Source organism: Molossus molossus, unplaced genomic scaffold (genome assembly GCF_014108415.1).
Source record: "Molossus molossus isolate mMolMol1 unplaced genomic scaffold, mMolMol1.p scaffold_m16_p_11, whole genome shotgun sequence".
NCBI classification, from domain to species: domain Eukaryota; kingdom Metazoa; phylum Chordata; class Mammalia; order Chiroptera; family Molossidae; genus Molossus; species Molossus molossus.
Window position 1 is genome coordinate 52,346,533 of NW_023425346.1, and position 17,855 is coordinate 52,364,387.

At 35.0% G+C, this 17,855-nt stretch overlaps 1 protein-coding gene across 2 annotated transcripts in view; it reads left to right on the plus strand.

Moving 5' to 3' along the window:
• Window positions 1-17,855, plus strand: part of ALS2 (alsin Rho guanine nucleotide exchange factor ALS2) — a 75,341-nt gene that overhangs the window by 41,141 nt on the left and 16,345 nt on the right. For both annotated transcript variants that reach the window (XM_036254034.1, XM_036254035.1), the window contains exons 12-23: window positions 2,638-2,703; window positions 5,158-5,320; window positions 9,512-9,643; window positions 10,069-10,197; window positions 10,567-10,637; window positions 11,039-11,105; window positions 11,437-11,639; window positions 11,753-11,818; window positions 12,856-12,954; window positions 13,355-13,519; window positions 14,614-14,725; window positions 14,936-15,013. In XM_036254034.1, coding sequence (XP_036109927.1) covers window positions 2,638-2,703; window positions 5,158-5,320; window positions 9,512-9,643; window positions 10,069-10,197; window positions 10,567-10,637; window positions 11,039-11,105; window positions 11,437-11,639; window positions 11,753-11,818; window positions 12,856-12,954; window positions 13,355-13,519; window positions 14,614-14,725; window positions 14,936-15,013 — 1,351 coding nt within the window. The remainder of the gene's footprint in view (window positions 1-2,637; window positions 2,704-5,157; window positions 5,321-9,511; window positions 9,644-10,068; window positions 10,198-10,566; window positions 10,638-11,038; window positions 11,106-11,436; window positions 11,640-11,752; window positions 11,819-12,855; window positions 12,955-13,354; window positions 13,520-14,613; window positions 14,726-14,935; window positions 15,014-17,855) is intronic.

Sequence of the window (17,855 nt, forward strand, 5' to 3'; positions counted from 1 at the left end):
CTGTATTTGTAATTTAAATATTTCTCACTTTCTCTTAATTTGTATTTTGACATTATGATGTAAGACCTAATTTAAGTATTATTTTAATGTATATTACATTTTACTGTTGACCTGAAGTGTAGATTTTCTTTTTTGACTGAATACTCACTAATTGCCAGGCTCTGTGCACAGCTCCAAGACCACAGCAGCCACAGCGTGGAGCCCATGAAAAGCACCAGCCTCTTGTTCTCTCCGTGTTCTGTTTAGGTCATTTATACTACAAATAATGTGTGCTCATTACTGAAAACTATACAGATAAAGATAATCAAAATAAATATTTAAAGTCACCCATAATCCTTCCACCAGAAATAAGCATTGTTAATAATCTTAGTGTATTTTCTTTTAGACTTAGCATATATGTGCAAATAGATGTATGTGATTTTAATTCTAAGTAAAGTTCCATATACTTGAAACTATTGTCTAAGAAGAAAGACCCGGGTTTGAGTCTTTTAACTCATCATCATTCAGACATGAAAATAACTTAATTTGATACTAGTTTACTTTTAAGCTAAATTGTATTTGAGGTTTCAAATTTTATTAGTATAATTTTTCTGTTTTGACTTATATTCATCACAATCTATTTCAGTTTTTTTTCTTTTCTGATACTTCAGAATTTATGCCGAAATGCTTTTTATTTTGATACCTTGGTCTATTTTTAACATAATTTATTTACATAGATAGAGCAAGTAATTTTTTTATTTATGAATTTTAGAAATTAATTTTAATTGAGATAAAATACATGTAACATAAAATTTACCATTGTAACCATTTTTTATTTTCTTTAATGTTTTTATTGATTTTTTTAAAGAGAGAGATAGAAACAACCATGTGAGAGAGAGACATCTGTCAGCTGTCTTCTGCACGCCCCTTACTGGGGATTGAACCAGCAACCTGGGCATGTGCCTTGACCAGGAATCAAACTGGGACCTCTCAGTCCATGGGATGACACTCAGTCCACTGATCCACACTGGCCGGGCTGTAACCATTTTTTAATATGTTTTTAATTTTTTAAAGAGAGGATGGGAGAGAGAGAAACATGGATGAGAGAGAGAGAAACATCGAATGGCTGCCTCCTGCCCACCTCCTATCTGAAATCCAGCCACAACCCAAGCATGTGCCCTGACCAGGAATCAAACCCATGACCTCTGGGTACAGGGGACCATGTTCGACCAACTGAGCCACACTGGCTAGAACAACCTCTTTTTGTTGTTGTTAATCCTCACCTGAATTAAGGGAGGGAAGGAGGAAGGGAGAAAGGGATTGAGAGAGAGAGACAGACAGACAGACAGATCTATTGATTGCTTCCTGCATGACCTCAACCAGGGCCGGATATTGGACCTGCAATCCAGGTATGTGCCCTTGACCGGGAATCGAACCTGTGGCCCTTTGGTCCTCAGGCTGAAGCTCTAACCATTGAGTCAAACAGGCCAGGGTCAGAGCAGCCATTTTTAACTCTATATTACCTTGGGCTCTTTTTGATTTTGCCTTCTCTCTCTCTTTTTTATTTTAATCCTCACCCGAGGATATGGTTTTTTGTTGTTGTTTTTAAAATTAATATCAGAGAAAGAGAGAGGAAAGAGAAGAAAGAAAACATCGATGTGAGAGGGAAACATCAATCAGTTGCTTCCTGTATGAGCCCTAACCAGAGATTGAACCCACAACCTATGTATGTGCCCTGATCAGGAATCAAATCCACAACCTTTTAGGTATACAGGATAATACTCCAACCAACTGAACTACCCAGTTGGGGCAATTTTGCCTTCTCTTTCAGAGTTAATTGATTATATTTGCCAGCCCAGCAGTATAGAAAAAATGTACATGGCTTAAAGCAGTATATCAAGACTTAATCTCTAGCTCTGGCCGGTTTGGCTCAGCAATTAGAGCGTTGGCCTGCGGTCCAGAGAGACCCGAGTTTGGTTCCCCCTAAGGTCACGTACCTCAGTTGCAGTTTGTCCCTGGTCCTGGTTGGGTTGTGTGGGTGGCAACCACTCGATGTGTCCTTTCATGTCAATGTTTCTCTCTCTCTCTCTCTCTCTCTCTCCCTCCCACTCTATCTGAACAAAAAATGGAAAAATGTCCTCGGGTGAGGATTAAAAAAAAAAACTTAATCTCTAGCAGTAGATCAATACTTAACTAACATTTTCTAACACTGTTTCGAGCTCTTTTAACATTTTCTTACCATCTCACCTCTCTTGTTTATTTCTGAAGACTTAATTGGGAAAACTAAAGTGAAGATGAGAGAAATTTTTCATAAAAATCCAACTATTTTAATCATATTTTCTGAAATTTGTTCAGTTACAAAGTAAAATCTATCAGATAAATTCTAGCATCTTCTGCATAGTTTTAGGTGGAATTTAAATTTCCTATTATATTAGCATCTTTACTAAAATGGCTTTTTTCCTCTCCTGATTATTGTGATGATCACATAGCCTGCCCTACTCTTCAGTCCTTTATAGTTCATAAATGTTGACATCATAAAAGGGCCGAAATTCATCGGAGAAATACCAAAAGTATCTGTTCCAGATGCTTGTTCAAAAACTCTGAAGAACTAATGTACATTTTAACACTAATGTGCATGTGTTTCCTTTTTTGCTCAAGGTATTGTACATCTATTACACATTTCCTGGTTATGGGAGGATTCCAGCTTCTCGCTAAACCTGCCATGTAAGCAGATACCTACCAATTATCATTCTAACAACCAAAGATCATGTTTCTTAGTTTTTTGTGTTTTTGAATGCCCATGGAAAGCTTTTACCTGGTCATTACACCAAATGAATCAAAGTGTAGACTTTCACTAACTCTTATAAAGGACAGGTATTAGTAGACTCTGATTATCATTGGAAGTAGCGTAGTGCTGAAAAAGCCACAAGATCTGAGTCTTTCTCTATTGCTACCATATGTTATTTTTTTCTGAGACTTTGGACAACTCTCTTCACCAAATTGAGCTTTGGGCAGCATTTCCCAAGCAGTGGTTTATGAACCCCAGGGTTTTGCATACTTAAAGGTAGTAACAATGTCTTTTTAAAACTTCTACTTACAAAGTCAATATTTAAAATTATTTTAAAGTATTCATTTGAAAAGAGAACAGTTAGAGAACCTCTAGACAGACCATGGCTAGTAAGCCCATGTAGCAGTTGGGTATCTTGGATGATAAGGCTCAAACTCTCATCACTTAACTGGTTTATCACTGAGCTACTTACCTCAGGCGAGCCTGGTGGTTTGATCATTATATAGAGTTTATAATAATAATAATTATTATTATAAAATATACATAATTTTATATTTATCATTTTAACCATTCCTAATTGTACACTTCTGTGGCATCAAGTATATTCACATGTTTTTAAACTATCACCATTACCTATAAACAACTATTTTTAAATTATCCCCAACAAAAACTTTGTACCCATTAAACAATAACTAACCTTTTCTCTCTCTCCATAGCCCCTGGTAACTTATATTCTATTTCCTGTCTATGAATTTGCTTATTCTATAAGAGAAATCATACAATATTTGTCCTTCTGTGTATGGTTTATTTCCCTAAGTATAATGTTTTCATGTTTTATCCATGTTGTTGCATATATCAAAACTTTATTACACTGTGTGGTTGAATACTGTTCCACTGTATATATATAGCAAATTTTGTTCATTCATCTGTTGATAGACTCTTGGATTGTTTCTACCGTTGATATATTTATTTTTTGAATAACAAATACAAACAGCCATGTACAGAAAGAGCAGTATTGCCACTATTAGATGTAAAATTTTCAAGAGAAGAGAAGCTAAGCATAGTCTCTGGTTCAGATTTTCTGAGAGCATACCAGGGTCCATTGTCCTGAAAAGTAATAGGGTTCACAGGAGTTGGAACTTTTTGTCTAACACTGGGCATTCAGGAGAAATGTGGTCAGAGGGAGTACATGTTCACCATATAATACCTTCTCAGGAACAGGTCAAAGCAGAACACTTCTAAAAGGTTTAAGCGAGTGCCCTCAGATGATCTCAGCAGCAAAACATAGAGGTGGAAGTAGGAATATTCACACAAGCCAAGTATAAATAAAAATCTGGGCCATCTTCCCCAGGGCACTCTCTCTAATTGTATTATAAAAGAATCCAGTTTGTGCCATTGAACTTTGGGTTCCTGGAAGTTATTACACATTTTTCCATCTTTCCATAATAATATTTTATAATTTCTGAGTTAAATATTTCTTTATTTCATAGTTCTCTAGGGGATTATCAAATGATTCATTCTCGCTTTACAGTCTTGTGTGACATTGTCTTATTTGAGGCCTTGTAGCTCAGAATTGTAGTATAATGCTTGTAAAGTGCTGGCACATAATTACTGTCCATTAAGTGGCAGATAATTATTCTGTCAACTAATTCTTGTTTGGTCTAGTGGCATAGTCTCAGTGGGCACTGATCAGTGTTAAAATTTGCAGTAAAATTTTAATAATGAACTTACATATAAAATTGAATATAAAAACTAAATCTTGGCTTTAGTTTGAAATGCTTTTGAAGATCTCAGCATTGAAACCTTTGCATATAATTGCTTTATTATTTCCTATTAATTATGCCTACAGCTTTTTATTACTCTCCTGTAATAAACTCTTATTAGGTGATCAACAATTGATGAAAAAGGGAAGAAATTAGAAGTATTTTAACATTACAGGCTGATTTTGATGGAGCAAAGAGCTTTGTTTTACCTCCACTATTTCTGTTTAGCACAACTGATTAGAGCAGTTTGTAGTGCAATTTATTGCTGTGACTTTTGGCTTGGAAATTAATAGGTAATGAATGATATTAGCTGGTCTTCAATTATTCCCTGAAACTCGGGGTGCATGATTTATTTCCTAGAACATGAGGCACAAATCTGTGATTAATCGTCTCTCTTACAAAGTTACTGGTGCTACCATTTGCTACTGTTCACACTTAAAAAAAATCCCATCTTGTGGGCAGGGAAATTATCTTAATTATATCTGGCTTATTGTATTTATCATCTAGTATTTTGTAGCACCCAAAAATGTGCATAAAGGTAGAATCTAGTGAAATATTTTTATTCAATATCATGCATGTTGTCATTACCAAAATCATGAACTGAATCTCTTTTTTTCTTACCTCCAGTGATTTCCTAAATAAAAACCAGGAGCTGTTGCAAGATTTATCAGAAGTGACTGATGAAAACACCCACTTGATAGAAATACTGAATACTTTGTTTTTCTTGCCAACCAGACGACTTCATAATTATGCAGAAGTTTTGCTAAAGCTTGCTACTTGTTTTGAAGTGGTAAGCTCCCATGTATACCCTGTGAGGACACTTGGGAAGCCAGGGGTCATGGTTGGTTGGTTGGTTGGTTGGTTGGTTTGATCATGCCATCCCATGATATGGAACTCTACTACTATAATATTTATATATGTTTAATTAACTTTATTTGTCTTCAGGGAATGAAAGAAAAACATGTAACTGTAGGTAAAAAATGGTTTTCTTTGCAGTGGATTCAGTTTCCTCTCAGGATGTTATCAAGATGAATTACACTCATTTTATGAAACTGCCTAAAGTTGAGAGCTAAGTATGAGTGCTACTCATTCAACAGTTGTCAAAGTTCATTGAGTGCATACTGAGTACAAGTTACACAGAGCTCTTTAAAACCCTGGCTTTTTCTGTAAACAACACACACCTGTCAGGCAGTGGAGTTACCACCTGGCCGGGACTCATGATAGATTCATGACCTAAATACCAGGTATTTAGGTCACCTTGGCATGTGCTATGAGAAATCAGTGTTACAGGATTTCCTCATATGTTAACTGGTTTACTTTCTGTATAAAATCAGTTATGTGGAATCCTAGAAAATTAGCACTGTTCTAGGATGTGGGTATATGTTAAAGCTAGTCCTAAGGCATTCACTTTTGAAACCGTACTGAAATGTGTAGTTTCATTTCATTTCTTGTCTGAAGGGCTCTGGAGAAGCCATAATGACTTCAAGGTTACTTATAGTTTAGAATCTTTTTAATCTTGGGTTCTGTCTCCTTATCTGGACAAATTTCAGTCTTCAGAATGACCCAAGAACTGATGCAGGCTTTCTACATTTGATCCTACTGTGGCCCTGTAGGCGATTTCTTTAACCAAACTGGCTTACTTTTAGCAATGGCGTTTTGAGCTACACAAATAATGCAATGAGATATAGATTTTACCTCAATATATCCTCAGTTAATTAAAAATCTTCCCTCCTAGACTAACTTGGAATTGTTCAGAGTCTGATATTGTACTATTTCCAGTCTCAAGTGTCCAAAATCTGTGTAAAAAATCCAGACTCCACAATCAGATACCTTTTTTGTTTCTTCTACCCTGTGTCCTACATGGTAGTTAGTTCAGATTCCCTGGATGTGGCTCTCATATGCTTTATATTTCCTTCCTGAAACACCCCTACCTCCATCCTCAATAAGGGAAACCTTCAAGGCCTCGGTCAGAAGGCATTTTCTCATGAAAATGAAGCCCTCTCTGCCCTGGCCGGTTTGGCTTAGTGGTTAGAGTGTCGGCCTGCGGTCCGGAGAGACCCGGGTTCGGTTCCCGCTAAGGGCATGTACTTCGGTTGCAGTTTGTCCCCGGCCCTGGTTGGTCGTGCGGGTGGCAGCCATTCGATGTGTCCCTTCACGTCGATGTTTCTCTCTCTCTCTCTCTTCCTCTCTCTCCTTCCCACTCTATCTGTACAAAAAATGGAAAAATGTCCTCGGGTGAGGATAAAAAAAAAAGAAAAGAAAATGAAGCCCTCTTTGACTCCTGCCCCTTCTCGTCTCTTAAATAAAATAATGTTACACCCTCCTCTGTGCTTTGCTACTACTTTATCTCTCCATTATTCTCTTACCACGTTGTGTCAGTGGTCCTTAACCAGGGTGGAGGGTCAAAATGGTCAGTTGAAATTTTTTTAAAACACATGGTTATGTTCTATCACTTCAAATTGTTATTTATAGTCTAATGTACAATTTAGATATCATATGTACACATAAACTTCTCTAGGTAAAAATAATAATACCTAATATTTCTTAAATGCATTACATGTGTCACATACTACTATTATAAGTACGTGGTATATATTTATTTACTCCCCACTTCAGCCCTGAGTAATATATATTACTATTATCCCCCTTTTGCAAATGAGAAGATTGAGGCACAGCTGAGAATATTTATTTACTCCCCACTTCAGCCCTGAGTAATATATATTACTATTATCCCCCTTTTGCAAATGAGAAGATTGAGGCACAGCTGAGAGCTAGAATTCATATCCATGCACTCTGGCTGCAGAGTGTGTTCTTTTCCCTTTGTCTTTTCTGATAGATAATCTGTTAAGAAAACCACTGCATTATTTAGGTATGCTGTATGTTTTTCTACCTTCTCTGCCTAGTTATGAGCTCCCAGAATACAAACATTATACCTTACTTATTTTTTTATTCCTAGAACTCAGCATACTATTCTGTATGTAGTAGAAACCATTAAATTTTTCTTAAATGAATGGAAAAAATGAATATGAATGACTAAGAATTGTGGAGTGTAAAGTAATTACTCATGAATATAAGGGATCATCTGCTCACTTTCCACAAGGCCCAGCAGTTCTATCCTGTCCCATGATTGGGTCTCAAAACTTGGTCTGCAGACTCCTGGGGATTCCAAAGACCCTTTCAGAGGGGTCGCAAGATCAAATGATTTTCAGGATGATATTAAGACATTTGTTTTTTTCACTGAGTTGTCATTTGTACTGACAGTGCAAAGTAAAGATGAGTAAAACTGTTGGTTCCTTAGCATGAATCAAGGTAGAAGCACCGAACTGTAGTCATAGTCATTGTGTTCTTCACTGCTATATACTTGCAGTTAAAAAACAAATAAAAAACACACCAGTATTACTTAAGAATTTTATTTTTATTTTTAAACTTAAAAATTTTAATTATGATTGACATACAATGTAATATTAGTTTCAGATGTACAACATAGTGATTAGACAGTTATATAACTTACAAGGTGATCACCCTGAGTATTCACTTAATATTCCTGATGAAGCAGTAAAAATTAATTTTAAGCTCAACCATTGAGTATACATTTTTTATTGATATGTAATTGACATACATATAACATATTTCAGATTATAGCATGATTATTTCAGATATATAGAAGTTGCATATGATCACCACGATAAGTTTAGTAACAACCATCACCACACCAAAGTATACTTTTTTTAATATTCTGCATGATGAGGTGGGAAAGCTACCCAAAGCAGCTCTGCTGTGTACCAAAGTATGGAGGTTTCCCAAGAAAAGTACAAGATTGTGATTGTTTGAGTTGAGAGCTGCTATTTTTTTTCAACTTGAAAGAACAGTTGACAGATGTGGTTTTTCAGATTTGGGTTTTTAGCAAATATTTCTCAAAATTGAGTAAATGAGCCTGTCACTTTAAGGAGAAAACTGGCAGTATTTGTTGCCAACGATAAAATCTGAACTTTTAAACAAAAATTAAAGTGTGGAAAACATGTACCTATCCCTTTGAGCTTAGCAATTTCCCAATACTTAAATGCTTTTTCTGATGAGATTGTCGATTAAGTAACATGATTTTTGATGTTATATAATAAAATGTGTCAACATTTGGAAGATCTGCATGACTCTGAATAATATCCAAATGTCCAATCTACATGTTATAAAATCATGCATGGATAAAGTTCTATTAAAAGTGTAAGATGGACCAATAGATTTTAATGTAACAGTACAAACATTTCAATTAATGTAGTTTCAGATTCCACATTTCATCTACTCTTTAAGAAACTATCACTCAGGTCTTGGTACAGTTTTAAAGGAGACTATCCACAATTTTTTGAAATGGTTATAAAAATACTCCTCTCTTTCCCAACTGTATATTTTTATAAAGCAAGATTTTTTTCATATATTTGAACCGTAAAACATTAAATGCAGTAGCAGAAAAGGAAATCCTGCTATTATCTTTTAAGCCAGATAATAAAGAAATTTGAAAAAATGTGGAACAATGTCACTTTTCTCACTAAACATTTGTTTTGGAAAATATTTTTATTTAAAATACTGTATTTGAAGTAAATTAAAGATAGTTTTATTTCTCAACTTTATCTTTTAATATGGTAAATATCAGTAGGTATAACTCACGTAAGTAAAATAGAGGGATTGTGAGACCAAAACATTTGAGAATTCCTTGTCTACCCTGAGTTCTCTGCTGCTCTCTTCACTAATAATTACCAGTGTTTGTTTCTTTTCCCCTAGAGTTATTTCTCTATTTCCTATGTACCTGTGTGTTATAGAATTTTCTGGATCAAATCTGCTTTTTGCTCAGCTCCATTTAGTATACCATGCCTATTAGGCTGGATTTCCTCCCTAAATTTGATACTATGTGTCTTAACCACACTGAGGTTACAGATTCTGGACAATTGTTTTATATTATTTTTCCCCCCTTTAATATATTGGCCTCCAGACATCTCCAGAATACCAGAAACTGCAGGATTCCAGTTCTTGTTATGAGTCTCTTGCTCTCCATCTCGGCAGGAAAAGGAAGGAAGCAGAATACACACTGGGCTTCTGGAAGACCTTTCCTGGAAAAATGACGGTAAATAAACCATGCCAATTGTCATTCCCTCAGCAAACAGCAGGCATATGCATAGCAACTGTCATCATTTTCTTCATTCCTCACTTGTTTATGGTAATGTTTTGATGAGCTGAGCCCCTTTCTAAGGGTGATCTAAGGACCACAGCAATGGATGTTCTAAACATCAACACCTTTCTTTCCTCCTCATTCCTAGGAATCCTCTCTGAACATGTATCTCACCTTCTTTTGTTTGTTTCTAGCTTCTTTTTCATCTCTTTTGGGTGTTAATTTTATGAAATGTTTGGATTACACTTAAATTTAGGTTTAACACCAAGCTAAGCTCTGACCAACAGATTTCCTTAAATATGATTTGTATATTTTTCATTTTGTCTTTGCATATTAAAATAATTTTGATTATGTGATTTTTTGTTTGTTTTTAATTCTAGGATTCCTTAAGGAAGCCAGAACGTCGACTGCTGTGTGAGAGTAGTAATCGAGCCTTATCTCTGCAGCATGCTGGGAGGTTTTCTGTGAATTGGTTCATTCTCTTTAATGATGCCCTAGTCCATGCTCAGGTAGGCCAGATTTTTAATTAAAAACAAAACAAAAAACACTGGAAAGTGGAGTACCATCAGTTTGTGTTAAAATCTATTGTGATTTCGCTTAAACTATTGAATAAAAGAGAATGTTTTGCTTGCATTTCTGATATGAGCTGAATTTCAGGGCGCTTTTTTAGTTTAAATCTTGAGAATGAGTATCAGCCATGTGACAGGATCCTTGCAACAGGGATGGCAAGACCCATTGGGATTAGCTATATTATGGTGACTATTTGGCTGAGATAGTGGCACCCATGTGCACTTAGCCATTTGAAACAGGTTATGCAACAGAGATCCCCAGGGCCCACATGGGCTTTCTCAGATGTGTCTCCATGTTCTTTGTTTTAGTTCTCTACACACCATGTATTCCCTTTGGCCACGCTATGGGCAGAGCCACTTTCTGAAGAAGCTGGTGCTGTGTAAGTGTGTCCCCCTCCCCCACCTCCACTTTAATTCTCTCCCTCTGTTACCCAGATTATTTCCTTAGACACAAAAAATGCTTAGGAGGCTTCTTCATTCTGCATAATGAGATTTACCCTTCCAGCATGTAGATAGAAAAGTGACCTGTTGTGATGATCATGACAGATCATAAATGGTGGAAGGGCTTCTCCGTTGCTCACATCCCCATTATTCAACACAGAGCAAAATAACTCAGTGTCCTTTCTCCCACTCTGGGATCCAAACCCAGGACATGACTGTGTTTACATTTAATTGACTTCTGCTCCTCTTGAAATAAACAAGTTGCTTTTCATGTTTGAGGATTGATGTTGTGATTATAGGTTGTCATACCTACTGGTATTTCTCCTTATGAATGTTTTAGGAATGGCTTAAAGATAACTACACCTGAGGAGCAGTTCACTCTCATTTCATCAACACCCCAGGAAAAGGTTAGTCTATTATGGTATGTTCTTTTAATCTTTGACTTAGATATTCCTGTTTCTTATGATAGTAAAGAAGAGATAAAAATTGTTCTTGCTTGGCTAATGACCTATAATTATGTCTGATAAATCTTCATTAAACTAAGACTATAAATTTTTTTTTAATGTGGCTTAATTTTAAACATATAGCAGTGAATTCTAAGAGCCAATCAGCATTACTTAATTAATAAGAAAATCAATAGAGGACATAAAAATTATGCACACCAAGGAAAGCTAGCAGTACTTAAAGCAATGCTTGATGAGTTACTGCCTTAAGCATATTGGTACTTTTTGCTCCTAGACTAAGTGGCTACGGGCTATAAGCCAAGCTGTGGATCAGGCTTTGAGGGGGACATCTAATCATCCACCTTATGGAGGTGGCAGCAGTATTCAGAGGCAGGAACCACCCATTTCACGCAGTGCTAAATACACTTTCTACAAGGATCCTCGCCTGAAGGATGCAACCTATGATGGACGCTGGCTTTCAGGGAAGCCTCACGGAAGGTGACAGTGTTAAAGATTTATGCCTGGGTTGTGGATGATAGTCTAATTACTGAGAAAGTAATGATTATCTGAGACATTAACTGACATTTTTGTTCTTTGCTTATGCATTTCAGAGGGGTTTTGAAGTGGCCAGATGGAAAGATGTATTCTGGCATGTTTAGGAACGGCTTGGAAGATGGGTAAGAAAACTGTGTAAAACATGAGGGTAAATTCAACTTCAGTCACAAATTATGTAAATTTGTGTTCAGAATTATTTTCAAAACAAGTAGATTTTTGTTTTGTTTTACAGAAATACATACCATATATTAGGGCCTATAATGCAGATGTGTGAACATGAAGAAAGCTAGGAATCTAGGATACAGCTTTGATTTACCTAGCGCAAATCATTTACCTTGACAGCCATGTGGCCTCAAATTACACAGCCTTGCATCTGTTCAAATGGGCCTGTGTTTTCTGTCCACTTCTCAATTGTGAAGACTGAGAACCTTGGGCAGTCCTGATGGTGACTGTTGAGAGAGTAGTGCCTGCTTTACACAAAGGACATACAGAGATTTCCCTTTCAGGAGTTTTAAATCATCTTCATTTCTGTGATATGCTAAAGCAGACATCTTCTAAGTGCTATATTATCCTATTGGTATTATTTTTATATAAGCTTGTCATGTTTTCTAACCCTTAAATATATTTCCATGATAAATTTATGACAATGAGGTATTTTGTATTATGTTGGAGTAGCAATTTATTTTACTATATAAAGATTATTATATAGATTTGGTAGGTGATGTTGTGCCTGTGATAATGTAAGTTTTTGTGATGTCTTTTAATCTCCTTTTACCAGACCTTAGAATGAGAAGAGACTTTTCATAACCTGATTTACTCCCCTTATACAGATGAGGGAACTGGGTACCAGGACTTACATACCCAAGATGATGTGGCTAACCAGTGGAGACATAGGCCTAGGGCACAGGTTTTCTGTTTTTCATTGGACTTGAGATAAAACATTCAGTCTTTCTGTGTAGTGGGGTTGATGTCCCACTCCTCTAAGACTTGCCAGTAGCTTAGGTAATAGATAAGCTTAAACCAAGACTCCATATACCCCTTGCCTCCTATTGGTAAATCTTTTCTCTTTTCTCCTTGTTATAATGTTTACAAGTGTCTACATACAAAAGGTGACTATGTTATAAGTGCGTCTTCTGCTGTTTTTTGTTTTCCTTGGAAGGTATGGAGAATACAGAATCCCAAACAAAGCACTAAACAAAGAAGACCATTATATGGGCCATTGGAAAGAAGGAAAAATGTGTGGTCAGGGAGTCTATAGGTAATAACATTGGAAAGGGTGGACCGGTGTTGCTTTTTCAAAGAATGATGTAAATTTAAACCTTTGTGTAGCCAAAATTTTCAAGGATTAAATTTTCTTGACTCTTTTTATGACTGAAACTGTGTAAAGTCTTGTTTTAAAGTTCAACCTCTCATCTATCACAAGATGAAAATACTAGGTTATTATTTAGGTCTTAACAAAATTGTGCAAACTTTATAAACCCTAATTTTCTCATAGAATCTCCTAAATGTCTTGGAAATGAGATTTTTGATTGGTGAAAAATAATCATATAAACAAATAATTACCAGTAAGACGAGTATAATTTTGAATTTTCTGACTTTGTTAAAATAAACATCAGAATTCAATGTGTTTGTGATGTTTATGCATTCTTTTTAACCAGCTACGCCTCTGGTGAAGTGTTTGAAGGCTGTTTTCAAGATAACATGCGTCATGGTCATGGTCTCCTACGAAGTGGAAAATTGACTTCCTCTTCTCCCAGTATGTTCATTGGCCAGTGGGTAATGGATAAGAAATCAGGATATGGTGTCTTTGATGATATCACAAGGTACGGTATTCTGCTTCTCATCTCAAGGAGGGGGAATAAGCTTCCTGTACTTCTCCAAAAACAGTGGTGATTTTATGAAGGCTGAATGTCTTAATTCTACAGTGTTGAGAAAATTTTTAATAAGAAGACAGTTCTCAGACATCATTTTATTCATTTACTTGTGAATCAAACAATAGGTCACTTCTTTATATTGTCAGGGTCATTCAGAATTAACATTGGTACCATTTTTCTTAAAGCTTCACTCATAAAAAGCTTTTAGTGTCTCAAAGAGGCTACCAAGTTTTTAACTTTTATACAGAGAAAAACCTTTAATGCAGTCAATAGATAATAGGAGTAAAAGGTTAGAAGGGAACCTATGGAAATTCTATTTCCAGAAATTCCAATTCCATTAGCATGGTATCCAAATACCTTTTGCTTAGGTCTTTCTCTCAAGTCAGATACTTGTCACCATGCCGGCAACCCAGGAATCAAAGTTAGTTAAATTCACTTAAACCTTGGGGAAGTGCATAGTTCTTTGACTTGGCCTGATTTGCTTCTGGACTTAATTATGTACTCTTTCCCCCCTTATGTTGTTGTCATAATGTGGAATTTTTAAAAAAATTTGCTGTTATTACCAAACTCCACAATTATTTAACAAGATATTTGCATGTATTTTGATTTTTTAGTGGAGATTAGTAAGATTTCTCTAAGTTCAAGTAGGTGAAGCATGAATCTTCTTGTATCATAAACCCCATTTCTTTTTTTGTTAAACTTTTGGGTAATAAAAAATTGTGCATTGGTTTGAGTCTACATACTACATTTTGAATAATTACATATTTTAAAGTTATCGTGGAAGTACATGGAATATATGCAGGTCTATGTCAGGTAGACTATAACATTTAATTCCTGAGAAAACATTGCTCTGAGTAAGAAGCCTTTTGCTATCACATTGTCTCATGTTTGGGGAGATGGAGTTAACCACTTGAACTAGAAAAATTGAACACATACCAATTTAGGATGATTCTTGGTATCTTCTTTGTGATAATTGTATTTTTCCTCACTTCATCTTTATCATTATTGATTTTTTATTTCTTTTCTTTTCTCTTTCTGTGAAGGGGAGAAAAGTACATGGGAATGTGGCAAGATGATGTATGTCAAGGAAATGGTGTGGTAGTTACCCAGTTCGGATTATATTATGAAGGCAACTTTCACCTTAATAAAATGATGGTGAGTGGAATATTTACATGTGGTTAACTACTGGTTTTTTAAAAACAACTGTGTTGTTAACTTTTAAAATTATTTATTAATATTCTACCTTCTTAGTACTATTTCTCTTATCTGTTAAAGTATGTAAGCCTTTAGGGGATATAGCTGCATGTATTCCCAAGTTACTGTTCATATTATGTATTGTGATTTTTGTTTTGTTTCTTCACATAGGGAAATGGGGTTTTGCTTTCCGAAGATGATACTATTTATGAGGGAGAATTTTCAGATGACTGGACTCTTAGTGGAAAGGTTGGAAACTTTCTTCTGTTTCTTATTTTTTCTTGACTTTTTAAAAAGGCTAACTTCATAAAATTCACCCATTTCTGTGATTTTTAGTGAACATACAAAGTTGTACAATTTTTCCAATCCAATTTTGGAACATTTTAATCACCCAGAAAGATGTCCATCACCATCTCTTGCCCCTCATTTCTACCCTGAGTCCCAGAGAACCTCTAATGGACTTTATTACTCTATAGATTTGCCTTTTTAGGTCCTTTTATACAAATGGAATCATACAACATGTGGTCTCTTCTGGGTGGATTCTTATTATACTTAGCATGTTTTTGAGGTCTTCCCATATTATAGCATGTGCAGTACTTCATTCCTTAATATTGCTGAATAGTATTCCAGGGCCACATTTGGTTTATCTCTTCCTTCACCAATTAATGAGCATTCTATTATTTCCAGTTTTAAACTATTATGAATAATAATTTATGAACATTTGAATACAACTTTTTGTGTGAACATATGTTTTTATTTCTCTTGGGTAGATGCCTAAGAGTGTAATTGCTGAGTTGTATGGTAAATTGATGATTAACATAATAAGAAACTGCCTAATTGTTTTCCAAAGTGGCTACATAATGTTGCATTCCCATCATCAGTGTATAAGGATTCTAATTGCTCCACATCTTTGCTAAAAATTTTTTTTCTTTTTTTTCTTTCTTTTTTGCTATCCTGGTGGATATGAAGTGTTATCTTGTGGTTTTATTTTATATTTCAAGTGCTATTAGTGATTCATATATATTCTTTGGTAAATTGTCTATTTAAACATATTTTAAAAAATTTTAATCCAGTTTATTTAAACAAGAAAAACCACAGTTTACCCATTCAAATATTCACATATTTTGTCATTTTAAGAATTTGTTTATAGTTTTATTGAATTACAAGGGTGCTTTATATGTTCTGGATACATGTCCTTTGTTAGATGTGGGGTTCGCAAATATTTTCTTGCAATCTGTGCTTTGTCTTTTTATGTTAATAGAGCCTTTTGAAGCACAAAATTTTTTATTTTAATCAAGTCTAATTTATCAAAAAATTTTATGAATCCTGCTTTTGATGTCATAAGAAATCTTTGCCTAACTCAAGGTTATTAAGATTTTCTTCTAAAAGTCTTACAGTTTTAGCTCTTATGTTTAAGTCTGTGATTCATATTGAGGTAACTTTTGTGTATTGTGTGAGTTAAAAGTCTAAATTGATTCTTTTGCATATGGGCATTCATTTGCCCCAGCAACTTCTCTCATTGAATTTTTTTGACATCTTTGTTGAAATTAATTTATCATAAATGTGTTTATTTCTGGACTCTGAATTATTTTCCACTGATCTTCGTGTCTCTTTTGCCAATACCATATTGTCTTGATTGCAATAGATTTCTGGTGAGTTGTGAAATCAGGAAGTGTAAGTCTTCCAACTTTGTTATTTTAAAAATTGTTTTGGCACCCTGGCTGGTTAGAGCAAGGACCTGTGGACCAGAGGGTCGCGAGTTCGATTCCTGGTCAAGGGCACATACCTGGGTTGCAAGTTTGATCCCTGGCCCTGGTCGGGGTTGTGCAGGAGGCAACCAATCAATGTGTCTCTCTCGCTCTCACATTGATGTTTTTCTCTCTTTCTCTCTCTCTTCCTCCCTTCTACTCTATCTAAAAATCAGTGGGAAAATGTCTTTGGGTAAGGATTAACAAAAAATAAAATAAAATTGTTTTGGCTATTCTGGATTCTTGGCCTTTTCATATAAATTTAAGAATGTCATGTCAAAATCTGCAATAAGCCTGCTGAGATTTTGATAGGGATCACATCTATAGATTAATTTGGGAATTGCCATTTTAATAATATTGAATCTTCCAATCCATGAACATGGAATATCTCTCCATTTTTTTAGATCTTCTTTAATTTCTATCAGCAATGTTTTATAGTTTTCAATGTGCATCTCTTGCATATCTTTGGTTCAATTTATTCCTAAGTGTTTTTAATGCTCTTATAAAGAGAACTGTATTATTAATTTTATTTTTCGATTATTGCTATTACATGAAAATGCAATAGATATTTATATTTAGTTCTTGTATCCGGACACCTTGCTAAAGTCGTTTATTCTAGTAGGGTGTGTGTGTGTGTGTGTGTGTGTGTTTCTAAAAATTTCTTGCGTGTAGGATAGCGTCTGCAAATAGATAGTTTTACTTCTTCCTTTGCAATCTGGAAGACTTTTATTTATTTTTTCCTATCTGATTATACTTGCTAGATTCTCCAGTAGAATGTTGAATAGAAGTGTTAAGAGTGGACATCCTTTTCTTGTCTTTTATTTTAGGGGAAAAGCATTAAATCTTTCACAACTAAATATAATGTTTACTAAATGTTTTTCATAGATTAATTAGATTGAGATAGTTCCCTTCTATTCCTCGATTGTTTAGAGGTTTTTTTGTGTTTTTTTTTTTTTATCATAAATGGGTTTCGGATTTTGTGGTGTTTGTTCTTTATTCATATAGTGTATTATATTGATTGCTTTTCTGATATTAAATCAACTTTGCCTTCCTAAGATAAATTATAGTTGGTCATGGTATATAATCCTTTTTATATATTGCTAATATTTTGAAGATTTGTGCATCTATATTTATGAGAGATAATGGTTTATAGTTTTCTTTTCTAGTGATGTCTTTGGTATCACGGTAATTAATGCTCCATAGAATGAGTCGGGAAGGGTTCCCTCCTCTTTTTTTCTGACAGTTTGTGAAGCCTTGATATTATTATTTCTTCTTTGAATGCTTTGGAGAATTCATCAATGAAATCTGGGCCTCAGTATTACTCTATGAGAATATTTTAAATT